At 43.6% G+C, this 26,496-nt stretch overlaps 1 protein-coding gene across 1 annotated transcript in view; it reads right to left on the minus strand.

Annotated features, from left to right (window-relative positions):
- LOC144828007 (neural-cadherin-like) overlaps positions 1-26,496 on the minus strand; it is a 266,439-nt gene that overhangs the window by 190,767 nt on the left and 49,176 nt on the right. The window contains exon 5 of the mRNA XM_078686153.1: positions 9,276-9,387. Coding sequence (XP_078542279.1) covers positions 9,276-9,387 — 112 coding nt within the window. The remainder of the gene's footprint in view (positions 1-9,275; positions 9,388-26,496) is intronic.

Here is a 26,496-nt window from a genome sequence, read left to right on the forward strand (position 1 = left end):
GTGATTTTTCTCATTTTCAAAAATAGTGCAGTAGTAGAAGAAATGCTAGAAAAGTGTAGATGAGTGGGTAAGCGGCCCATGCTTGGATTGTATGTTTCTTTCCAACCTTGTCCAGAAGGTAAAAGTTTAAGGCTTTCTCTCCTCAAATCTGAGAAGGACTAACCTAGGCTCTGAGTGATTGACCTCTCCATGACTGTCAGAGGCAAATGTTCATCAATATCTGGGGTGTGCATTTGTTTGCCAAAACCACCTCTTTGGTGGTGTGCATGGAGGGGGAGGTAGAAGACAACTGCCAATGAGGACTGTGGGTTCCATGGCAGTGCCCGACTGTTTATTTCATGGTTACTTGCAAACACTTCCACAGGGGCCACAAAGTACTGTCTGTGGCATGCACGAGGGCCGCACCGATCTCTACAGGGTGAGGGTTGGGGTGATAAAGGGTGAGCGTAGGAGGACGCGAAGCAGATGCATGTTGTGGACAGCAAACAGAGCCTTCACATGACTTTTGTCTTCCACCAACGCTCTATTCTCACGCACCAAGAATTAAAGTCAAAGCATTAACTTATAATGTAAAATGTGAGCGGGAAAGAGATACTCATCTGGTGGCTGAATAGCAAAATGTGAAACCAGAAAACCAGGGGTCAGCCCTGGTTTCCTCATTTGACCAAATTGTGTGCTTCTAGGCAATTGATCATTTCACTTTGCCTTCGTTTTCTTCATTACCACAGATGAGAGCCACATGAAATCATTGCGTCCAGGATGTGTGCTTTACAAAACATTCTCTTCGGTTTTATTTAATAAACTATAATGTTGTTTCAATTTTATAAAAACCAAGGCTACACACAAAGTGCACCAAAAATATGACTTGCCTCTTGGTTCACTAATGGCATTGTTTTCAGAATAGGGGTGGCATGAATGTTTCCAAGTTCATGTTTGAAAACTATCACTTCTAATAAATGCCGCTCAATGAATTGATATAATCTGATCTACTAAGGTAAAACACTCAGGCATGGTAATAAAATACACTTTTTTGAAGTTTGCAGGGAGTTTAACATATTTATACATTTTAGTGCAAGATCTCTTTAAGACTAAAGGTGTACCTAAAGACAGTTTGTCTAGGACACCTTCTTTGCTTTTTTACCATTACTTTAGTTAACATATATATAAAGTATGTCCATTCCACAGCTTTCTGTATGTTCCTTCTCTGTCAAGTGAACAGTAGCCCAACGCTGCTGTTCACCAGGGGGCCGCAATTAAAAGCCAGGAGGGCCGCACGCGGCCCTTGGGCCGTACTTTGAGTATTCCTGGTTTATGTGTTGCTTGCCAGAATTCAATCAAATGTTCTGTCCGTCATTTAGTCCGAGCCCCAGGTGTTAATACAAGGACTGTGTTGTGTCACCCCTGTGCATTTTTCACCTGGCTGAGGATGCATTATGCAGTAGCCTCAAATGGGAATACATGTTCTACCTCATGCGTCATTGCAGTTGCACAGCTTTTCTAATGGTGCCATTCAAAGGCTCTCTGCCAAACTGTTGAGGAGGCCCCAAAGGGAACAAGACTGCGCAACTGGTAGCTTTCTGAGCCTAAAATGAACAAACCAGGTCACTCCAACAATCTCTCCAGTGGCTGCCAGTTAGGCAGAGGATTGAGATAAAAACATTGTACCTTGCACATTAGGCTTTGCACGATTGTGCACAAGGCTACCTCTCAAAGCTGGCTGTAACGTCAGCCTCTTCTGCCTGCTTTGAATCAAGCAAGATACAAACAGTCTGATTGGAAGAGCAGGCATCTCCCTGTGAAGCTCCCTTCTGCTGCCTTTTTTAGCAGAGTTGGATTCACACTAGACTCTCCACTTGACTGCTTCAATGGCAGCTGGTGTATCATTTCCCCTTCTCTCTCCAAGCGTTCAGCAGCTACTTTGCAGTAAGGAAAGAGTTGTGCAAAAGCATTACATAAGTACAAAGTAATTCAAAACAACTTTCTGTAGTTTCCTCAAACTCACACATTACCAAAAGTATCTTGCTTACCTTTTGAGATTCCCGGACTGAGAAATATTCAAACCTAAGTGCTCCCTGAAATACGGTTGAGCCCATCCTGATATCTAGGGACCAGGATGAGACCCGATGATGAAGCATGCCACTACTAGAGTATGTGAGGGTCTAACAAAGAAAAAATTACTTTTTTCTTTGCTAGCAGGGTGATAATTAGCTGCCAAACTAATGTACTTAAAGAAAAAAAGGGCCAGGCATGGGTTACCAGTGGTAATGTGTTAGCTGAACCCTTTCTATATACTTAAGGCAACTCTTCCCCAAAGCCGGGTCTTGTGATAAAATGTCTCGGGTTTTGTTGATCGTTTTCCTTAAACTCACCCACAGGCCAAATAACTTTAAATCCTACTTGCAGTGTTAGAAACTAAAATATAAAAGGGCAGGTACTCTCTATTCCAGAGTACTTGCTTGGTACTGAGAATGTTCTGGTATTCTCCCATTAAAAGTATTGCACCCCTGCTGAGAAGGACTGGTACTCCTCCTTCGAAGCGTGGATAATCTGTACCTGAGTACCTGCCCACTTAAAGCAAAGCCAATACAGTGGCTGATTCATCCCTGCCCTGTATTAATGATACCTCTCTGATCTCTTTGCTAACTGGTGGAACCCAGCAGAAGAAGGTGTTTGCCCATTTGAAATGTTTAATCTAACCTGTTTACAGCTGCTCGTTAGGCATCTGAACTCTGCCAGTGGGATGTACCCAAAAGAGCAGAAGTTCACTCTTTTTGACTGGAACCGGCACAGTGTGTAATGTGCAATATAAGCGAAGCGAAGACATGCAAATAAGAAGCAACAACTAATGAAAAGGAGCTAAAAGTAATAAAAGACTCGTGGATCAGCACACACAGAAATATTGTGCCTTCATGTGTGTCACGAGCACAGGTGCTTGTTTATTTCTGAGCCAAGAATCTACACACATTGAGAGCCCTCAGCCCCCTCCACCGCCCCCCAGTTCACTTATGTTGCAAAATGTAAACACCATCACTCTCATAACCTGGCACTGAAGAGAACATGACATAACTAATTAAAAACGGGCACTCGTCCCCCTGGCTAGTGTTCTAGCTGAGTACATGAAGCTCCATCTGTTGAGCCACAAAAGCCAATTCAACAGGGAGCCGATGTTTCGAGGGCCCCGCTGGAAGTGGGCTAGGGGCGCGCCATTTTCTCATCGAATGAAGAGACGTCACATCATCACTTCACAACCACGCTGCAATGGCGTCCATTCACCGGGCAGGAAGAAAGGCTCTAATCTTAAAAGTAAACTTCCTTTCACGCTGCCCAGATGGGAGTGTGAGATGGCACGGCTCGGACAGCAGGGAACCAGCCTGAGGGGCTAATCCGAGTTGCCCCCTCTCCAGAGCTTTGTTCGAAAACTCAAGTGCAGAAAAACACTCTTCCTTGAAAACAGCGAGGTCCTGACACAGACCTGTAGCACTACAATATGGAGGTGAAGGCCGAGAGCCCCTGAAGGCCACGCTGTTAGGCGATTCGCCGTGTCCCACGATAAAAGCCCCCAGCACGACAGCCCCCACCAACCAGCCAATTCCTTAAAGGTTATAGGACTCTCAGTCTATAGAAACGTCCCACAAAGGATAAAAACCGCAGAAAAGCATTCACTTCACCTACTTACTTCTGCAGACAAAGGCGTCATTGCTACGGAACCACCACCCGACAGAAACACAGCGCAAAGTCTGCATTAAAAGCCCTGCAAACAGACCAGGCGACGTGCTCCATCCTTGGAACTGCTTCTCCTCTCCACAAGTAGAAAGCATGGGAGGTCCAGGGTTGTTACACATTCTACAGTGCTTAATTTGTAAATTCTGGAGACAGGGGCCCAATTATTTTTCTTAGGAACCCACATCAGTGCCACCAAATGCCAGGGCGGCCGAATACCAAGGCTGTCTCGTTTTGATTCCCCATCATACCTCTTTCTTAAAATACCCTACAAGATACACTATGAGACACATTTACAATCTCCTTGCGCCACTTTTGCGTCACTTTTCCCATGTTAAAAGTGACGCAAAAGTGGCGCAAGGGGCTTGTAAATCTGCCCCTATGTTTTTACCCCGATATCACTGGTTATTTTTCAGCCCTGCGTCCCCTCTGTAATCCTTTGTCTTCATCATCCTTTCTCCCTTTTCTGCCTTTCCCTTTCTTTGTCTGAATCAAAATCTGATGAGGAAAAATAAGCCCTGCTCCCAAAAAATGAGTACTCCGTCCATCACCTGCATCCAGTGGTACAAATTAATCACTGCAGCAGGCAGAAACTACGGGCAGCCAGTAAGTAAACATATTGTAGGATGTGAAGCTTAAATTCCAAGCTTCACCTCAAGGGCCAAAATCACAATATGTCTACAGATTTTTTGGCCCCTATAAAATATTTCTTGAGGTTAGAGTGTGCACTACCTTTCCTTTTTATCTTGTATAATCAGTTATCTAACTTATCACTAGTGCCTGAATTGTTGCTCCCTGGAGTGGCCTATCACTGTACAATACAAGAGCACCCACTCCTTTTCACGTTGGTTCAGAGGGGTAGTTTATGAGGTGGTTAATCACTGTTTAACGCCACATTTTAACTGGACTTTTTATAAACTGGTAACCGCAGTTCCTACAATTGCAGTCTGTGACTGTGGAACTTTTTCAAGTTCCTGCAAAAATGACGGAATCGCCCTCTCCCTCACCAACGACCCGCCACCGCCAGAGCCAACCTACACGAAGGGATGAAAGAGGTAGCCGAATGGATGAAGAACAGCCGCCTGAAACTGAACTCGGACAAGACGGAAGTCCTCATCCTGGGATCCTCACCTTCCGCCTGGGATGACTCCTGGTGGCCCCCCGCACTAGGCAGCGCACCCAAACCTACAGACCACGCACGCAACCTGGGCTTCATCCTGGACTCCTCCCTCTCCATGACCAGACAAGTCAACGCTGTCTCCTCATCATGCTTCAACATCCTACGCATGCTACGCAAGATCTTCCGGTGGATCCCCACCGAGACCAGGAAGACGGTCACCCAGGCCCTCGTCACCAGCCGACTGGACTACGGCAACTCCCTCTACGCCGGAACCACCGCCAAACTTCAGAAGAGACTCCAACGGATCCAGAACACATCAGCACGACTCATCCTGGACATCCCCCGTCGCAACCACATCTCCGGACACCTGAGAGACCTGCACTGGCTCCCAGTCAACAAGAGAATCACCTTCCGTCTCCTCACCCACGCACACAAAGCCCTGCACAACCAAGGCCCAGGATACCTCAACAGCCGCCTCAACTTCTACGCTCCCAAACGCCAGCTCCGATCGACCGGCCACGCCCTCGCCGACGTCCCCCGCATCCGAAGAGCCACCACAGGAGGAAGGTCCTTCTCCTACCTCGCCGCCAAGACCTGGAACTCCCTCCCGACCCCCCTCCGCCTGACCCAGGACCACCTCGCCTTCAGGAAGCAGCTCAAGACCTGGTTGTTCGAGCAGTAGCAGACCCCCCCTCCCCAAGCGCCTTGAGACCCTCCGGGTGAGTAGCGCGCTATACAAATGCTTTGATTGATTGATTGATTGATTGATTTACCCGTGACCATAATTTGACAACAAACGTATGTAAAACTATGTCATGGAAAGATGGCAACTGTCTGTAAAACATATCATTAATGGTTTTCTTTCAAGCCTAATTCACAGTAGTGCTAAGATGTGCCCTACACTCTCACCATGTGATTACATATGTTTAACTTCACATCTATGTACTTTCAAGATCTATAGGTGCTGGTGCCATGAAGTAAACCCAGTGGTGCTGCAACAATTGTCAGAGTGGGGCTGCTGCTACCAGTGTGATATCATTGATTTCATGGGGATTGTGAAAAATCCAAGCAATACACATGGAGCAAGTGTGGCAAATGAGCAACGCTCTTTCAGCAAGGCAGTGATTAAGGTTTAGTATGTAGCTGCTGTAGCATTTTGAAGTACACCGTCACAAATATATCAGTGACCGATGAAGTGGTAGCACACTGCCATTGCAAACAGCCCAATTTCCTCTCTAAGGGCCTCTAAATGTGTACATAGTTTCATTGGTAAAATTATATAGCACACAAATGATAATTGAAAACAGGTTTAAGCAAATATTTATCGTTTGCACATCACCTAGTTAAATGTCATGGTTTGTTTTGATCCTATTAAAATATTTGTTTCCTTCTCACTTCAGAATTAAAAATGTGCTTCACTTGTGATTTCCTAACTGAAGATATAATTTGAAATATCTGTACAGTTCATTTACAGTTATTTCCATTTTTTTGTTAGAAAAAAATACATTCTGCAGCTTTTTCATTCATGCTCCCTGTTCCCCAGCAAGATTTTCACGTAGTTGACTTAACAAAATCATCTCACTTTGAGGTCAAAGAAAAGTAAACATCAATCTTGATGCTAAAAGTATAAGTAGCAATTTGTCGGAATATATAGCCTGAAATATTATGTCTGTCTTTGAACACACAGCTAATGTGACAATATAAAAACAAATTTTACAAGAATCGTAAAAGCTTATATACCTTCAGAACTCCAACAATGTTATTTTGGGGGTGCCAAACCTCTACTTCTAGCGTCTATGAGTAAACCTATTTTCATCTATATATATATATATTTATATACATATGTATATATTTACATTCATTATATTCTGGTAAATACTATTTGGCCATGATGACATCTAATTCTTGATATTCTGGTTGTAAACCTTATAGGCGATTTCAAGTGCTTACTCCAGTCATTAAAAGAAAGAGGTATTTGAATGAAATCAACTGCATGCATCCATGCATCAGGGACACCAATGTGATAATATCAGAGTCTCTGCTTTGTATTTCCCGATGGTGTTATTGACAAAACAAGGTTAATGTGAATTTGTTGTTAGTTTGGGTTTAACACCTTCATATATGGTTAAAATACTTCTGTAATGCACTTACAAAAACATAGTTAAAGACGGTTATGGTTAAAAATTAAAACTGAAAAACCACTGAAATTCGAAAGTTATGGTTAGCCTCGAAACTTCGCGTATCAACCGCTGAAACTGTAGCTCGCTCCCCAGATGTAATGCTCAGGACTTCATCCTTGATGTGCTAGATGCAATTACAAATTTCATAAATAATGTCACAGATGAGATTACGAATCACATTTTAATGCTATGAAAGAGACAAGTATGAATGTAGCATTCTTTGGTGGTTTAAGTATGTGTATTTGTTTCACTATGAAAACATAGCTAAAGGCTAGTTGATTAGTTACGGTACAGTAAATACAAACTTGGGAAACCCCTAAAAATATGAGAGTTGTGACATGCACCTTACACTTCATCTCTCACTGCCCACCAGATTTTGGTCCCTGTGGCATTGCCAAAGTGGTGTACTGAGCCTGGTGGACATCATGAGTTATGGTCTTGCCATGAACCCATTTGGCTTGCACCATGAGCAGTGGGGTTTGTTGACAGGACCTTCACCAAACCCACGAGCCGCTCCCCCCATGTAACCCAAGGTATGGGGGACGACGGGAGGAGGCTAGTAATGCCCCGTCACTCACCACACAACCGAGACAGACCAGGGACACGACGGCTTAAAACCGCAGCAACTCCTCGGCACGACAGACGACAGGCACCGAGGCTGGACAGCAGCAGCCGCCAGGGCAGACCGACCGCAAAGAGGTCGTATACTGGGCGCAGGGGCCTAATTACCCGGCCCATCCCCAATGAGCCCTCCCCCGAATGCACGTCACTGGTGCACCCGGCAGAGGAGGGGCTGGAGAACGGTTGAGCCTCACCCTCCACGAGGAGGGGGGGGGTGCTCAGACTAATGGGCGCTAAGGGGGCTGCCCTGCTGATGTCCCGCTGCTGGGGATGCGGGCAGCGGCATTCACCCAACCCACTGCAGGCGGTCAAACTCGCTTCCTAGAGCCTTTGTCCGTGTGCTGCAGCGTTTGACCACAGGATCTGACTTAAGGCCTGGCCTGTAACACTTGCCTGTGTATATTACAAGAGTCTTTACTCAACCATAGTTTTAAAAAAATGAACTCAAGATTGTTTGATAAAATTGTGCCTTTTATAATGATACATGTAATCAATGATGTCATTTAACATGTCATTAGTGATGTAATATATGAAGTCTTAAGCAGTGCATGACGGGAGTGCAAATTATAGTTAGTTCACTAAATGATATACCTGGGGATTTTCAGCGCTTTTTTATTTTTTTAATGTTAGCTCTTATCTCATTTCAACACCTAACGATAAAGTAACTTTAACCCTTGTTCTTTTCTGTGTATTTCTTTTTTTTCCAAAAATGATCTAAGGTCTTATTACCACACCTAACTATATCAGCACTTACCTTTGTTTTTTCCATAAATATATATATATAAATATATATATATATGTATATATATATATATATATATATATACATACATATATATATATATATATATATATATATATATATATACCATTATAGCAAAGTGACATTATAGTTAAACTTACAACATGCCCTGCATGTTGTCAAAGGTTATGCCTATTATCAGTTGCTGATAGAAGATTGTGAACAGGTATTGCTTCTTGAATACGTCAAGTTCCCAAACCCTGTAGGATGCTGTCAAAATGGCTGGTTGATGTCATCAATGGTATTATTTGAGATGTCATTAATGGTGTCATTTATCATGTCATGAGTGATGTAATGTGTGAGATAATAAGCAATGCATGACAGTGCGCAATTTAGTCCCCTAAATTATAACTGGTGAATTTCTGTTGTTTTTTGTTTTTTAAACATTAGTTCTTATCTCATTCAACACCTAACTATAACGTCATTTTAACATTTGTTTTTTTTTCAGTAAATTTCAGTATTTCTTTTCTTTTAATCATACTCAAAGTTGAGCACACGCCCAGCCTCTTTGGGCAACCTACAGCGAAACCCAATGCCACGGTCGGCGGCTGGTTGTACGCATGGTCTTGTCACAGCTCATGCATGGCGTTTGGCTGTGCACAGCATGAGACTGCGCGCAGGCCCTGACTCTACACCCACCCACTGCAGGCAGCCAATCCACACTGTGCACGGCCTACAGCCTGCACAATGGTGGTTGGCTGCAGGCTCTGGACTGTGACCGGACCCTTCCATAGCTTTTTAAAAATGTTTTAACTGTGTTACATTATGAACTGTACAAGGCACCCCTTCAGAGAGGAATAATGCAGCAGCAGCACCGGAAAAAAGACCTCACCTTGCAGCAACGAGGTGCCAATGGGCACAGTTTCTGGAACGTTGTCTTGACTGTAGATGGAGTGCTGGAACTCCGGTGCACAATCGTTGTCATCTGTAATGTGAATCATCACCTACAAGGAAATAAGTTGAATGAGAATTTTTGGAACTAAAGCTTCAGTCATGCACCGTGTAGAGGTACCTGCATACTGAACGCCCTGCGACTCCCAACTATAAGCCTCTTCTTCATGATAGTTGCGGTCCATAATACCATGCGCCCTACGAGCCACTTCACATCATTCATGCATTTCTACCCACACTAATTCATGAGCACACTCTTTAAAATCTATTTAATTTAATAAAAAAACATAAAACATACAACGTACACAACCTGAAGTCTAAATATAAAGTAAAATTCTTTGGTTTCTGAGTCTGATCTATAAAGCAGACATAACTTATCTGGCTTTGCCAGACTAATAAACGCTTTCTCTAAATCCAACAGAAGGCGAAAGGAGAAAAGGAATTTCCAAATGTTCATGTACTGGTTTATATTGGTACAACTGAGAAAAAATATATTATGTTTATTGACTGCTAGCCCATGTAAATCTACAGCTGAGCACTGTCCCCTACTTGAAAATGGAGAATTTTCATAAAGGCAAGTCTGCATAAGAGTCTGCCTCCGCCACCCAAAATAAAACACACACTGAATTTTAAGAGGAAGTCGTGATACCACTTGGGAAGATCACCATTCCCTTCATTTGCTGTATTCTGGCTTTTACTTTTATGTTAAATATGGTAACTGCTGATGCTTCAACAAGATTGTATTACTACCTCTAGGCATTAGTCAGGTCTAGCTGCTTAACATATAAGTAGCATAATTTGTTCTGCCGTGGTAACTTTTTTTAGTCGTATGAGCAATAACATAGCTTGCAAAATGTATTTAGGCTATTCACAGGTTCTCTTGCCTCTAGAAATCGGTGTAAGGAACGTTTTTTTGTATATAAGTATTCCTAATTAACAGTATAGTTTTGTCCCCAATATACTGTTTTATGCATTTTTAGGTGTGGTATTTTAGACAGTGTTAGCTGGTTTGCTAGACTATTGTTTTCTAAGATAAAACATAATATAAATGCATAGAGAGGCTTTTTGTCAGCAAGCTTCACCCATTGGTCTAGTAACTGTTGTTCACATTTTTACTTCCATCCACTACAGCATGCAGCATGGGGCAATGATCAGACCACACTGCCCATTGGCTCCTTCACTTTGAGTGACTTGTCACAGCCTGTTCACATGCACTAAAAAAATTGTTCCTTTCTTTTCATTTACAAAGCTGGTTCAAATTATATTTACATACCAGCTGTTTAGTTTGCCTACATTCTGGGTGCCCATTTATATGGTTATATATTATTGGTCTACTTTTTTTAAAGATGCTATTTAAGTGTTTTTAGAGACATGATGCAACATTGTAAATGCTTGAGATCTGAGTGCTTGGTTAGCAGGTGACTTAGTCTTGTCTTTATAAATAATAATATTAAAATCCATGGATCAACTGAAAGGCTTTTTATTTTTAAAGCGTAAAAGTCAAATTGCCACATTAGTGAATGCTGTTTAAATTGAAATGTTTCATTGCAGTTATATAGCAGCCATGTTTATGTACAGCATGTTTTCTGTTTTCTTTCATGATTTTTGTGGCATAAGCTTGAAATATTTTTTCTGTAATTAACCATCACACCAGCTTGTCAAGGCATTTGCCAATGCTTGTTCTTCTTAGGAAATGCATGCTTTTAGTTTTATTAAAAAGAACTACTACAAAGGGTCAGATCACCACAATGTAAAAGGCAAGCCTATTGGCTTTATCAAGGGGTCAGCACATTAACATATATAAAGGAGACCTGTTCGCTCTATCAAAAAGTAACTGAAATCATTTCTCAATTACCATAAACAAATGTATTCCTCTAAATACACCCAAGTCGATGCTTATTACTATTATATTTCATATTTTTTAACTAAAGCATTTTTATTCAAAACAATTATAAACATGTTTTTAAGTCTGTCTTTAACTCTCTTCAGGCCACAAAATGTAGCCACAAGAGGCCCTTGCACTTCATCTGAACAGCATACAACTCCAGCTTAGAGTGTTTTAAAACATATGTTAAGCTTTCCTGGAGAAATTATTCAATGACCCAGGAGAGACTGTATTTTAAAAAAATGTTCCTTGGGGACTGTTGCACTGCCTGCAGCCCCCAACACCACAAGGATTAAATAATACCTATAAAAAGCCCTTGCGGGGCACTACAGGATGCTTCAAGGCAGAAGAAGTTAATACCGCTACTCTGCTCATTTTTATATACTTGCTGAGTTTTTAGGGTTTCTTCCTCTTTTTTGGGGTCCCAAGTCCCACCCGAGTAACAAACAACGGTGGAAAAGGCCCCAGTGGATCCCCAGTCTACCGTGAGCAGGAGCAGGCCATACTTTTTTTGTAGGTGTCCTGGTACCACCTGGGGCATCCAGCACCTTTAAAATATTGGGAGCTGTGGGGGGAAGCCCCTGCCCCCCACGTCCCTACAGGCTCTCCAGTCAGCACCCGTCCATGCTGGTGTTAGCCGGAAATCCTTTTTTTGTGGGTCTCTCATTCTCACAGAGGGCCCTTGTGGGCTATGGGGGGAGGCCCACACAGCGCCCGCCTGCTCCCCTGCCAGTGCCTATCCTAGGTGCTAGCAAGAGACGGTTGCATTGGTTTACTCCCCTGGTCGTCACCACTGTGTAGTTATAGTTTGGACCAGGTGTCCATAGACAATAGATTTTTTTGGTTTTCCAATAGCTTTGGCGCCGTTTAACGAATTAATCTCATGAAATTTTCCCAAAAAAAGCTTCATACACGTCAACTCCTTTCTGGAAAGTTTTGACTGATCCGTCAAGTGAGGCCGAGTAAAAGGGAGGTACCAATGTGTTTTTCCCATCCAATTTTCCATAGCAATTTTGGGAAGTGATCCTGAAAAAAAGGACTAAACAGAATTACATCAAATGTCCCAGAAAGCAAGACTGTTATCCAAAAAAGTGCATTTTGTGATTTGGTGTAAATCTTTTCAGCCATTTATGAGAAGTTAAGCTTCAAAATATGGATTATCCAATTTTAAGTTAAGAGGTTAACTGGTATACATGTTCCACTTTAGGGAAACTTTCTTCCAGGCCCTAAGGTCTGCACTCTGTAGTTCAGTAAGATACACTACATATGTTCCTGAGATAGGCACAATGACATACTACCTTAGAGCCCTGTTTAAAATACAAGTGAGAGAAAAAATCTGTTCTAAGTGGGACATTCTACATTATTCAATAACCTGCTGTGCTTCATATTCTTCAGCGAAGTTCTCCAAATAAACCCACACTTTATAAATGCCCTTCCTACATAGATTTTGCCTATTGAACTGCATTACAACTATTTATTATGGGCACGTGTCCACATATCCACTGGTGGATTCTTTTTTGTGAACAGAAGGTTTGAACTTTTTCACAGATTTTTTGGAACAGGCTTTGGCTTTAAGCCTCAACCTACTTTTAAACATACCTCGGCAACTCAAATTATGTGCACTTAGCCTTTATCTTGTTTAAATTGCAGTAATACTTGCTACCCAAGGTTTAGTGATTTGTAAACAGGAGGGGCTCAGAGACCTTGTGCAGAAGAGAACCTCTGCCTTCTGAGCACTTCCTTGTCATATTTGTTTGTATTTAGTGTGGCAATGTTCAACAATGTTGTCCTGCACTATCTCCTTAATATACAAAAAACTAATCAACGGTAGAACTGACCTGTTGGTGCTCCTCCGGGAAACATGGACCCGAGATGGTCTCGAATTAGACGACGAGGACTGGCAGTCCGCGATCTCCTCTCCTAAGGAGGTAGCGATTCCAGCCCGTCTGCGGTTGGTGCAACTTAAAATCCTACACAGAGTCTACGTGACTGGTCCCCGCTTGATTAGAATGGGTTATTCGGAAGATGGTCTTTGTAAGCGTGGTTGTGGGCTGCTCGGGACTTTTACATATAATTTGGGAGTGTCCCGTTGTTGTTGCCTTCTGGACTGGGGTGCATAATAAGATGAAGGAGGCTACTGGTGTTGCTCTACTACCCGAGGCTAGACGTTGTCTCTTGAATGTCTGGGGACCAACTGATTATAATGTCGCACAAACGAGATGGGCAACTCTGGGGAATATGGTGGCTAAGAGAGACATAGCACAGTTGTGGGGTTCCCAGAGGCCACCCATGGTCGAGGCTTGGATGGAAAACATGGATTGGTGCATGTTTATGGAAAAGACTGTTTATGTGGCACAGGGGCGACCCAAAAAGTGGGGGAAGGTCTGGGGTCACTGGAATACTTATCGTGGGGATATCTGCACTCCCCATCTTCTGGATATCCCTGAAGTTCAACTTTCCCCCTGACCCACCATTCCCGTAATGTAGAACAAATAATTGCTCTAGAACTTGTCTCTCCCCTGTGTCCGTTCCCTGATATAACGTATAAACTTTACTGTGTTAATTTTTTGCCTCCTTCCTCGCTCGGACTATATCCTAATGTACTGTGTTTCTTGCCTTGTGTGTTATTTATTTTCAATAAAAAGATTTACAACAAAAAAAAACAATGTTGTCCTGAATATATAGTACCACGTTTCCATAGTAAATGGATTTTTGCGTTAGATGATAACTTTGGCGATGTTTGACAAATCTTTACAAAACTTTTGAAGCCCTCTTAAAGAATAAAACTTCCAACATTCCCAATCACGTACTTGTTGCTCGGCCACGAAATCCAATCTAACACACAAACAGTGCAGATGAAAACTCTGCCATGAACTTTCCAACTATTTCTTTATAACAAGCACTAGATTATTTCACAGATCCAAGAACTAGCTAGTACAAATAACTCTCAGGTCTCTTTGCTGACTACAGATCCCATTTAATTTCCAAAGAATTACCTACAATAATTCCTGTTCCTGGGCACTTCACTACAGCAGGGAGTAGTACCAGAAGATTTCAAAACCACGTGTATAAAACCCTGACACATCCCACATGGAACCAATTATACCCTAATAGTTATAGACTAATCTTAAAAAATTCAACACCCATCACAACTACTGGAATACAAGGTCTACAACCTTGGCCTCAGCGCCACCGCTGACTGCGCACCCAGCACCCATCCTGCCATAGGTCATAGACACGGCTATATTTGGAGCCCAACATTGGAACAACCTCATGGATGCATACCAAATAAAAAGTTTAGTCAAAAATCCGGTGATCAGATCAATTTGATAAGATACATCTTTGCTATGTTAAGAGAAGGTCCTGGTAATACATTCTTTGTCTTGTTCTGGCACATTATGCAAATGTCTTTAACGTAGGCCTACCAGGCTCCCTAGTGCATAGACTTCCACATGTACAAAATAGGGTACCTGTACTTCTATTACATTCAGGAACTAGAGCTCACATCGACTCCAGGCTACAACCCCTTTTACAGTCACTACCCTAGCTACTGACTACTTACAGAATCTCACCTTTAAGCCGCAATGCAAAACACGTGGAAATTCAAAAAATGGGATTGGAATTCCTTCAGTTCGAAATCAGGCGCACTGTTCATGTTTGCGCCAGGGCGCACACTTAAACAGATGCCCTGTGGTGCAAACATGAACAGTACGCCGGATTACAATGAATGTGCTGCCCACAGGGCAACCCCGAACTGGGAGCTGCCTTGGGGCAGCGACTTCAGTGAAATATGGAGCGGCTGCTTTAATCAGCCGCTCAGTGTTTTACTGTCCAGGCGACACCCGCCTGCATTTCAAAGAGAGGACAGAGATCCCCCTGCATGGAGGTGCAGTGAGTGACTGCACCCGCTTGCAGGACAATTGCTGGGTGGTGCATGAGGCATCCTTTTTCCCCTCCAGAGGGCTACCCTCAGGGAGCTCACTGACTGTGCCTTACGTTTTTGTGGCACTGTGTCAGTGCGCCTCCTGAAGGCTTATTTTCCTTGCTGTCCACATCCATAATATTGTCGAGCGCAGAGGCAAAAAGATTTCCTCATTTGCATGAGGCCACACCCCTATGCACATGAGGGAATGGCCTCTCAAGATAGTGCTGGCACTAAACGAGTGCCAGTGCTGTCAGTATTACAGAAGGGGTCACACAAGAGTCTGTGGCCCCTTCTTTAATACCAAAAAGACTGGGGGGTGCGCGAAACAGGTGCACATGTCTGAGTGCCCCAGGGCACTTTGTGTAATATGGGCCCAGATATCAACTTTAGAACCTTTGCTCTCCGTCTCTCTTTTGACCAGCACATGTATGGGAGTAATCTCAGGTACTGTTACAGCCTCCAATGGATATATTTTTGTTCACCCAAAAATTTAGGTCTAGCCACAATCAATCAATCAATCAGGGATTTATGGAGCGCACTACTCACCCATGAGGGTCTCAAGGCGCTGGGGGGAGGATAGGGGCAGCTCTGTGGTCCTCTGAAGGGCCAGGTCTTGATATCTTTTCATCGGTAAACAGACATAATATCGACTACAAAATATCGAATGGACATAATATCGAGTACAAAATATAGGCTGGACAAAATATCGAATGGAAAGAATATAGACATCAAAAATATCGTTTTGAAGGTAAGTAATGTAATATCGAATGTTAAAAATATAGAAAGTTAAAATATCGAAGTATATAATATAAGTTATTAAAATTATCGAATTTTTAATAATATCGAATTTTTTATAGTGTTTGTTATGTTATTATATGTGTGAAAAGTGTGTTTTTATGTTATAATTAATTTTAATTAATGAATTTTGTTTTTTTAATTTTTGCGTAATTTAATTCTGTAGCGGGTTGTGGGTTTATAGGGGAATAGGGTGGGAAGTAATTTAATTATAATTAATTAAATATGTGAATGTATATATTGGTATTCATTTTTAATTAATTGTTAATTAATTTATATTTGGTAATTAATTAAAGTTTAATTGGCAATTAATTTTAATTAATTGATTAATTGCTAATTATGTTAATTTTACTAATTTATTTTCTGTAGCGGGTTGTGGGTTTATAGGGGAATTGGGTGGGAAGTAATTTATTTATAATTAATTAAATATGCAAAAATATTTATAGATTTTTTTAGAATTAATTGTTAATTCATTTTTTATGGGTAATTAATTAAATTTTAATTGCCAATTAATTTTATTTAATTGATTAATTGCTAATTATGTTAATTGTACTAATTTATTTTCTGTAGCGGGTTGTGAGTTTATAGGGGAATAGGGTGGGAAGTAACTTATTCATAATTAATTAAATAATTCAATTTATTTAATTGTTTTTAATTTTAATTAATTGTTAATTAATTTTTAATTGTTAATTAATTAATTGTTAATTTGTAATTAATTTGAATAGGTAACTAATAGTAAAAATTAATTGTAATTTGTAATTTTAATTGATTCATTATTATATTATATTAAATTGGTAATTACTTTTAATTAATTTTTCATAGATATTAATTTATACTGTTTTTAAATAATATAAGAAGTATTTACTTTCCCTACTGTTGCACTCTCCGGAGTGGGAATAGTAATTTTTACCCCTACGCTATCCAATGCTTTCCCTACTGTTGCACTCTTTGGAGTGGGAATAGTAATTTTAACCCCTACGCTATCCAATGCTTTCCCTACTGTTGCACTCTTTGGAGTGGGAATAGTAATTTTAACCCCTACGCTATCCATCGCTTTCCCTACTGTTGCACTCTTTGGAGTGGGAATAGTAATTTTTACCCCTACACTATCCAACGCTTTCCCTACTGTTGCACTCATCGGAGTGGGAATAGTAATTTTTACCGCTACGCTATCCAACACTTTCCCTACTGTTGCACCCACTGGAGTGGGAATAGTAATTGTTACCTCTACGCTATCCAACATTTTCCCTACTGTTGCACTCACTGGAGTGGGAATAGTAATTTTTACCCCTACGCTATCCAACGCTTTCCCTACTGTTGCACCCACTGGAGTGGGAATAGTAATTTTTACCTCTACGCTATCCAACGCTTTCCCTACTGTTGCACTCTTTGGAGTGGGAATAGTAATTTTTACCCCTACGCTATCCAACGCTTTCCCTACTGTTGCACCACTGGACTGGGAATAGTAATGTTTACCCCTATGCTATCCAACGCTTTCCCTACTGTTGCACCTACTGGAGTGGGAATAGTAATTTTTACCCCTACGCTATCCAACGCTTTCCCTACTGTTGCACTCTCTGGAGTGGGAATAGTAATTTTTACACTTCCGCTATCCTACGGTAATAATATTAGATATTATTTAATTATATTATGTTACTATATATATATGTTTTAACAAATATGATTGTAATTTTTTTTTATAACTTTCATTAATTATTTAATTATTATAAGGTAATTTAAGTATTTTTAAGTATATTTTAGTCAATAATTTTTAATATTAATTTAATTTAACATTGTTTTTAATAAAGTCGATATTTTTATAAACTATATTTTTGTACACGATATTTTTTACAACGCTTTCCCTACTGTTGCACTCTTTGGAGTGGGAATAGTAATTTTTACCCCTACGCTATCCAAAGCTTTCCCTACTGTTGCACTCATCGGAGTGGGAATAGTAATTTTTACTGCTACGCTATCCAACGCTTTCCCTACTGTTGCACCCACTGGAGTGGGAATAGTAATTGTTACCTCTACGCTATCCAACGTTTTCCCTACTGTTGCACTCTTTGGAGTGGGAATAGTAATTTTTACCTCTATGCTATCCAACGCTTTCCCTACTGTTGCACTCATCGGAGTGGGAATAGTAATTTTTACCCCTACGCTATCCAACGCTTTCCCTACTGTTGCACCCACTGGAGTGGGAATAGTAATTGTTACCTCTACGCTATCCAAAGCTTTCCCTATTGTTGCACTCACTGGAGTGGGCATAGTAATTTTTACCCCTACGCTATCCAACGCTTTCCCTACTGTTGCACCTACTGGAGTGGGAATAGTAATTTTTACCTCTACGCTATCCAACGCTTTCCCTACTGTTGCACTCTTTGGAGTGGGAATAGTAATTTTTACCCCTACGCTATCCAACGCTTTCCCTACTGTTGCACCCACTGGAGTGGGAATAGTAATTTTTACCCCAACGCTATCCAACGCTTTCCCTACTGTTGCACCCACTGGAGTGGGAATAGTAATTTTTACCCCTACGCTATCCAACGCTTTCCCTACTGTTGCACTCACTGGAGTGGGAATAGTCATTTTTACCCCTACGCTATCCAACGCTTTCCCTACTGTTGCACTCTTTGGAGTGGGAATAGTAATTTTTACCCCTACGCTATCCAACGCTTTCCCTACTGTTGCACCCACTGGAGTGGGAATAGTAATTTTTACCTCTACGCTATCCAACGCTTTCCCTACTGTTGCACTCTTTGGAGTGGGAATAGTAATTTTACCCATACGCTATCCAACGCTTTCCCTACTGTTGCACCCACTGGAGTGGGAATAGTAATTTTTACCCCTACGTTATCCAACGCTTTCCCTACTGTTGCACCCACTGGAGTGGGAATAGTAATTGTTACCCCTACGCTATCCAACGCTTTCCCTACTGTTGCACTCACTGGAGTGGGAATAGTAATTTGTACCCCAACGCTATCCAACGCTTTCCCTACTGTTGCACTCTTTGGAGTGGGAATAGTCATTTTTACCTCTACGCTATCCAACGCTTTCCCTACTGTTGCACTCTCTGGAGTGGGAATAGTAATTTGTACCCCTACGCTATCCAACGCTTTCCCTACTGTTGCACTCTCTGGAATGGGAATAGTAATTTTTACCCCTACGCTATCCAACGCTTTCCCTACTGTTGCACTCTCTGGAGTGGGAATAGTAATTTGTACCCCAACGCTATCCAACGCTTTCCCTACTGTTGCACTCTTTGGAGTGGGAATAGTCATTTTTACCTCTACGCTATCCAACGCTTTCCCTACTGTTGCACTCTCTGGAGTGGGAATAGTAATTTGTACCCCTACGCTATCCAACGCTTTCCCTACTGTTGCACTCTCTGGAATGGGAATAGTAATTTTTACCCCTACGCTATCCAACGCTTTCCCTACTGTTGCACTCTCTGGAGAGGGAATAGTAATTTTTACACTTCCGCTATCCTATTGTAATAATATTGGATATTATTTAATTATATTATGTTACTATATATATATGTTTTAACAAATATGATTGTAAACATTTTTTATAACTTTCATTAATTATTCAATTATTATAAAGTAATTTAAGTATTTTTAAGCATATTTTAGTAAACAATTTTTAATAATAATTCAATTTAACATTGTTTTTAATAAAGTCGATATTTTTATAAACTATATTTTTCTAAACAATATTTTTTACTCAATATTTTTGTACTTACCTGTTTGTAGATACAAAGTCGATATTCTGTCTGTCGATATTTTGTCACCGATATTTTTGATAGTTGATATTATGTCCCTCGATATTATGTCAGTGATCCCTTTTCTGAATAGGTGCAGTGTCGGGCTTCGTCTGATTTGGAGGGAAAGTTCGTTCCAGGTCTTGGCCGCGTTGTGGGAGAAGTATCTGTCACCCGTTCTGGCCCTGTGGATGCGGGGGACCATGGCTAGGGCTAAGTCAGCGGAGCAGAGGTTTCTCTTGGGGCGTGAAAGGAGATTCTTTTGTTGAGGTTTTGGGGTCCGGTGTTATGGTGCGCTTTGTAGGCATGTAGGAGCAGTTTAAAAGTATTTCTTTTTTCGACCGAGAGCGAGTGTAGGTCACGGAGGTGATGGGTGTTGTGGTCATGTTGTGGGATGCTGAGGACGAGTCTGGCTGTGGCGTTCTGGACAGTCTGGAGTTTGCGGAGGGGGGTTTTGTTGATTCCAGTGTAGAGCGCATTTCAGTAGTCCAGTCTGCTGGTGATGAGTGCATGGGTTACAGTCTTCCTAGAGTCGGGTGGGATCCATTTGAAGGTCTTGCAGAGCATGCAGAGAGTGTTGAAGCATATGGAGGACAGTGTGTTGATCTGGCAATTCATGGTGAGTGAGGAGTCGAGTATGATGCCGAGGTTGCGGGGGTGGGAGGGTTTCTGAGGGCAGGACTTCCGTTTTCTCCGAGTTGAGCTTCAGGCTGATGATGCTCATCTAGGATGCAACGTCCTTCATCCCTTCTTAGAAACTGTGCCTGGTGATGTCAGGTTCCTTGGTGAGGGAGAGGATAAGCTGGGTGTCATCGGGTTATGAGACTATGTTGAGTCCATGTTTTCTGACGATGGTTGAGCGGGGGGCCATGTAGACGTTGAAGAGCGTGGGGCTGAGGTAGGATCCTTGGGATACTTTGCATCTGATCTCTGTTGGTTCGGAGAGGAAGGGCGGGAGTCTTATTCTTTGTGTTCTGCCTGAGAGAAAAGATCAAATCCAGTCTAAGGCAGTTCCTTGGATGCCAGTGTCATGGAGTCTGGCAGCTAGTGTGCGGTGAGAGATGGTGTTGAAGGCTGCTGAGAGGTCTAGGAGCATGGGGGCTGCAGTGTGACCTTGATCGAGGAGGATGCGGATGTCGTCAGTGGCGGCAATGAGTGCGGTCTCAGTGCTGTGGTTGCTGCGGAATCTAGATTGAGAGGATTTGAGGATTTTGTTTGTTTCTATGAAGTACGTTAGCTGTATGTTGATGATATTCTCGATTACTTTGGCGGCAAAGCGGAGTAGAGAGATGAGCCTGTTGTTTTTGAGGTCTGTTGGGTCTGCAGAGGGCTTTTTAAGTGGGGGTTTCACTTCGGCGCATTTCCAGTCGATGGGGAACGTAGCTGTTTTGAGGGGGCAGTTGATTGTTCGTCGTAGTTCAGGTGCAATGGCGATGGTGGCCATGTGGAAAATGTGACGCGGGCAGGGTCAGTGGGTGCTCTGGAGTGGATGCTTTTTATAGTCTTTGCGGTGTCTTCTGTGGTGACTGGGATCCAGGTGAGGAGGGTGGGTTGGGTGGCGTCGCTGGTGGAGGGTGTTGGGTCAGTGCCGCGGTCTTGGTCTTCGAACTTGTCGTAGAGCATCCTGATCTTCTGGTGGAAGAAGGAGCTGAGTTTGTTGAGGAGGTCTTGGGAGGGTCGGTAGTTTTGCTGTTGGGTCTGGTAAATTCTTGTATGATGGCGAAGAGTTCCTTGGAGTTGTGGGAGCTGGAGAGGATTCTGTCCTGAATGAAGTTTCTTTTAGTTGATTTGAGGAGTTGGTGGTGTGCCGTGGTGGCTGCCTTTTAGGCGGAGCGTGCTTCCAGGGTTTTGCTATTTCTCCATTTTATCTCCAGGTGTCTGCAAGATTGCTTGGATTTTACAGAGGTCATGGTGAACCAGGTGGCTTTCGTGCTGTGTTGTCGGGCAGATGTCTGGAGGGGGCAAGAATGTTGGCGCAGTTGGTGATCCACTGGTGAAGGTCGTTTGCTGCTGTGTTGGGGTCTGTCGTGGTAGGGGGATGAGTACAGCTGAGGGCGGAGGTGAGGTGTTTTTGGGTGATTTTGCTCCAGTTTCTACGTGAGAGGCATGGTGTGAGCTTGTGTGCAGTGGTTTTCGAGAAGGAGAAATGGATGAAGTGGTGGTCCATCCAGAGCGGTTAAACGGTGTGACTGAAGCAAATGTTGTTTCCTTTGGCGAAGATGAGGTCGAAAGTGTGTCCTGCCCCATGAGTGGGGGTGGAGATGAGTTGCTTCAGTCCAATGTTGGCGAGGTTCTCTAGGAAGGCGGTGGTATTGGGTCACTGAGGTTGTGTAGGTTGAAGTTCAGGTCTCCAAGCAGTATGTAGTCCAAGGAGGTGAGGACGTGGGGAGTGACGTAGTCTGTGATGGCGTTGGTGAACGAGGAGCGGGGTCTGGGTGGTCTGTAGGTGAGTGTTCCGCGGTGCGTCGTACTGGGGTTGAGCTGGATCTGGAAGTGGATGTGTTCCATGGGGGCGAGGCGTCGTCCGAGTTGGTGGTTGTTAGTCGGAGGGAGCTTTTCTGAACGATGGCGAGGTCTTCTTCAGGGCGGTTTGGGCGGTCTTTCCTCTGGATCTTATATCCGTCGGTTGCGATGTCGGGTGCCGAGCTGGCGTTTCTCCAGGTCTCTGTGAGGAAGCCAACGTCGGGCGAGTGAGTGTTGAGGAGGTCCCAAACTTCTAACTAGTGTCTGTGCATGCAGCTCAGGAGTTTGTGTATGTTGGCGTTCAGTGGGTTGGGGGTGACTGTCTGGGTCTAAAGGTAGGTGAAGGTGCGGCGTCAGTGCCGGCAGGAGAACGGGCCTTGGGAGTTGCTCGGCGTAGAGAGATGGCAGTTGTTGTTGCGTCCAGGGTTGACTGTGTGGAGGGTGCTGAGATGGTAGCGATGGGGGGTCAGGGGATCAGGGTCCCTGGCGTTAGTTGCGGTCGGGTCATGGACGAGCACATACGGGCTTGCCTTTGGCGCGCATTTGGAGCGCCAGCGGCGAGCCCGTGGTAAGCAACTGCGCTGCCCCCACCATTAAGTAGGGGGAGGGTGAGCAGCTGGAAGGTGGGAGCGGAAACACACTGGGGGAGGTGCTGCTGGGTCAGCAGCGGCAGGAAAGAAAGGCAAAAGGCAAAAAAACAGAGGGCAACAGAGAAATATGCAAAAAAGGGGGGAAAGGCAGAATAAAAAGGCAAAAACAGAAAAAGACAGAAGACAGAAATACAGAAAAAGGCTGATACCCACAGAGCGTACCAGCAGAAGAGCAGCCTCTGCCAATAACTCTAATAAGTGAGAAACCAAATAAATCTGCAGAAAGACACCCTGTGATCTACCAAGAGTGCCACAAGCATAAGCAAATGGCGGAAAAGTGCTATAAAATGCTCATAACAATAAAGGAGGGAGGGTCATCACGATTAACTGGTAATACAGAAACGGTATAGACAAAGACCAGCCAGCTCTGTCTGATAGATATCAGATGCTTTTTCCAATAGAATCATAATGCAGTATGCAGATGTTTGGGAAACGACAAGTAAACCAGAGTAAATCACTCTTTTTTACGACACCATAGGCCTATTGTTTTGAAATTGGCATTCGTGTGACAAAAAGAAACACCTTTAATAACAAATTATGATTTCCGCCTGTAAAATTCATTACAAATATTAGGCCATGAAAGGAAAAAATGAGACTGTTTTAAAAAGTGTGTGGTTCTCAAGAATTGCGACTTGAAGTGGCTGCTTTTCCTATTTAAACATTCATAGATGATGTTACATGAAATAGATGAAAAGTGAATAAAATAATGACATACACATTTACTAAAATATTCAAAAAGATGCAGAAAAGCACAGATGCGGTCCTTATCTTGATCAAATATTTGCAAACTGTCAGAGTGCCTAATTAGTAAAGGGAATTTATGCATTTTCCATGAGCTGGGTGATGTACACTGCATTACAATGTTGAATTACTGCATGCAGCAGTCATATTTGCACAGCCACAGTTTATTAAAGATTATGCCTTTTTTTAATTCAGTAGCAATCCACTCACTTTCATCTGGGTCTTATAGTTTTTGAAAATGATTCTTGGTGGAGGTTTTTCTTTTATGAGCGCTCTTCTGCCGGGGAGTATTTCCTGACACTAATGTCTGGGGGAAGTGGTGGCACTGCTCATCTAAATAGTTGTTTATAAATTTAATATACATTAACTCCTTCCCTGCGGGGGTAATTCCCCCATGGTGCAGGGGAAAGGGGGTGAGCGCGGCGGAGCTGTGCTCATGACGAGCTGGTCTCGTCATCACCCCGCCCACTGATTAATTCGCCCGCACAGGCGGGGAATTAATCGCTTGTGGGCGGAGCGGCGCCGTTATGACGAGACCAGCTCGTCATGAGCACAGCTCCTCCCTGACTCATGATGAGCTGGTCTCGTCACGAGCACTGAAGAGGTTAAAATGTACTAATACCTGCCTCACAAGCCATTCATCTAGCTTTGGGGTCCTGCAATAGACAGAACTGTCGGACTTGATGGTGAGAGAGATGGTTAGTGGTTGTTTTGGTCCCGCCCAGGGCTCGAGTCGGGGTACCACGCGGGTGGACGGCGTCCCCCCACTTATTTTACCCGGAGCTCGATAACAAACTACTGCCAGAGTAATGTGCGTGCTTGTTCACGGCCGTAGTGATACCTCCTTTTATCTGTAAAATACACTACACATGAAGTGTCTCAGCTGTATGTAACGCACGCTGCTTTCTCTGATGCAATCGCATCTAAGGGGTGAGCGAGGGGAGGCAATGAGTCTGATGGTGCAAGCTACCTTCGTGACGTCACTTCCTGTTGTGACATCAGTGTCCACCCACTTCTTTTTTTAGGACTTGTGCCCTGGTCCCACCATTGTCAGAGATGTCAGGGGCAATGGGTGCAGTGGCCTCCTGTTCAGGGCCCTGGCTCTTATTATCTATACTACTATTATAAAGGAAGAACTTTGAACCTTTGAGGCGGGTAAACTCGGGAACCACAGCGCCAATCCACACACTCGATACATCGTTGTAATCGTCAGGGTGTGCAGATGGACATAGGCTATATAAACTTAATAAATATACGTAATTTCAAAAATGTACCCCAAAAAAAAAGTAGTCCTTTGGAAGAAGCGCCGGCCGCGACGTGCGTGCTGACGTTAGGAGCGCAGGGAGGAGCGGCGTACAGGAGCGCGAAGAGGACTGGTGGACATGAGCGCGGGGAGGGGCGGCGCACAGGCGGGTAGGAGCGGTGAGGAGCAGCGGACAGGCGGTGAGGAGCGGTGGACAGGCGGTGAGGAGCGGCGGACAGGCGGTGGGCAGCGGTGGACAGGCGGTGAGGAGCGGCGGACAGGCGGTGAGGAGCGGCGGACAGGCGGTGAGGAGCGGTGAGCGGCGGATGAGGTAGGTTATTTATTTATTTATTTAGGAGCGGTGAGCGGCGGCAAAATACAAAAGCAAACGTTACATTAAATGAAGCAAAAATGACAATCGGGACCCAACAAAATACAAGAGGAAGCAAACGGTGCATTACAAAAGTGAGCCAAACGGTGCATTACAGAAGGAAAAAGTGACGTGTGCAGGTTACAAAAGCGTACAAAGTAAGCAAGCGTTACATTAAATCAAGCAAAAATGACAATCGTGAGCCAACAAAATACAAGAGGAAGCAAACGGTGCATTACAAAAGTGAGCCAAACGGTGCATTAGAGGAGGAAAAAGTGGCGTGTGCAGGTTACAAAAGCGTACAAAGTAAACAGAGGTATAATACTGCATTACAGGAGGAAAAAGTGACGTGTGCAGGTTACAAAAGCGTACAAAGTAAACATAGAGATATAATACTGCAATATATGGAGGAAGGCTCCGGGGGACCCACGGACAACGTCGGGCCGGGCGGGGGCCCTAAAGCCTAATTGCTCCCGGACAACGTCGGGACGGGCTGCTAGTTTTACAAATAAAGCACTGGTTGAAAGTGGCCGGAAGGGCGAGAAGGAACAGACTTTCACGTGTAAAGTCCCCAGTCACAGCCCTGGGCTCACCTGGTTAGGTGGCTGAACACTACAACACTGTATACAGTACACAAGAACGAAGAGGGCCGTATGCAGGGTTCGACTGTTCGAGGCACATTGCGATTGGGCCATCGGGAAGGGCCGACAAGAAGTAAGGGAAGATAAAACAGACTAATTCATGACAGGTTTCCAAAGGGAAAACGCGTTCCTGGAAGGAATATGTTTTCTGCAGTCCCATGTCTTAGGACGCGTTCACTGACGGGTGAGCCAGGCACGCGCGTGGTGGCTCGAGCCAAAGTCGTGCAGTAGTGCCTCCTCTCTGGTAAAGTAAACAATGTGCGCGAGGGGGCGCTGCTCCGCTGCGTGCTTGGCGCGAGAGCACAGGTGGCTGAGCGCGCGCAGGGACTTCAACGCGCAGGCGCTGGTTTTTGTTCTGCTTTGACTAGACAGCTTTTACAGCAAGCTGCCTTTCAGAGTGGGATGCAGGAGGCAGCGTGGGGTGTGACCTTGCATCTATCTTGAGCGCCTGAGTTGGTTCTGCTTTCATGCCAGTCAAGCCTGAACACATTTAGGAGAGAAGCAGCGAGGCCTGGGCTTAGACATTTCATCAATCCCAAAAACCGTAAAAAACCTGAACTGGAGTAGCTGATCATGAATGGGCCTGGAGAACGTGGAAGAGTTAGAGGGCAGACTGGTTCCTCTGATCCTTATGCAGAGCATGGAAGAGACATATACCTCAATAAGGGGTAGCAGGTGATACACCA

The sequence above is a fragment of the Lissotriton helveticus genome, chromosome 4_1 (genome assembly GCF_964261635.1).
Source record: "Lissotriton helveticus chromosome 4_1, aLisHel1.1, whole genome shotgun sequence".
NCBI lineage: Eukaryota > Metazoa > Chordata > Amphibia > Caudata > Salamandridae > Lissotriton > Lissotriton helveticus.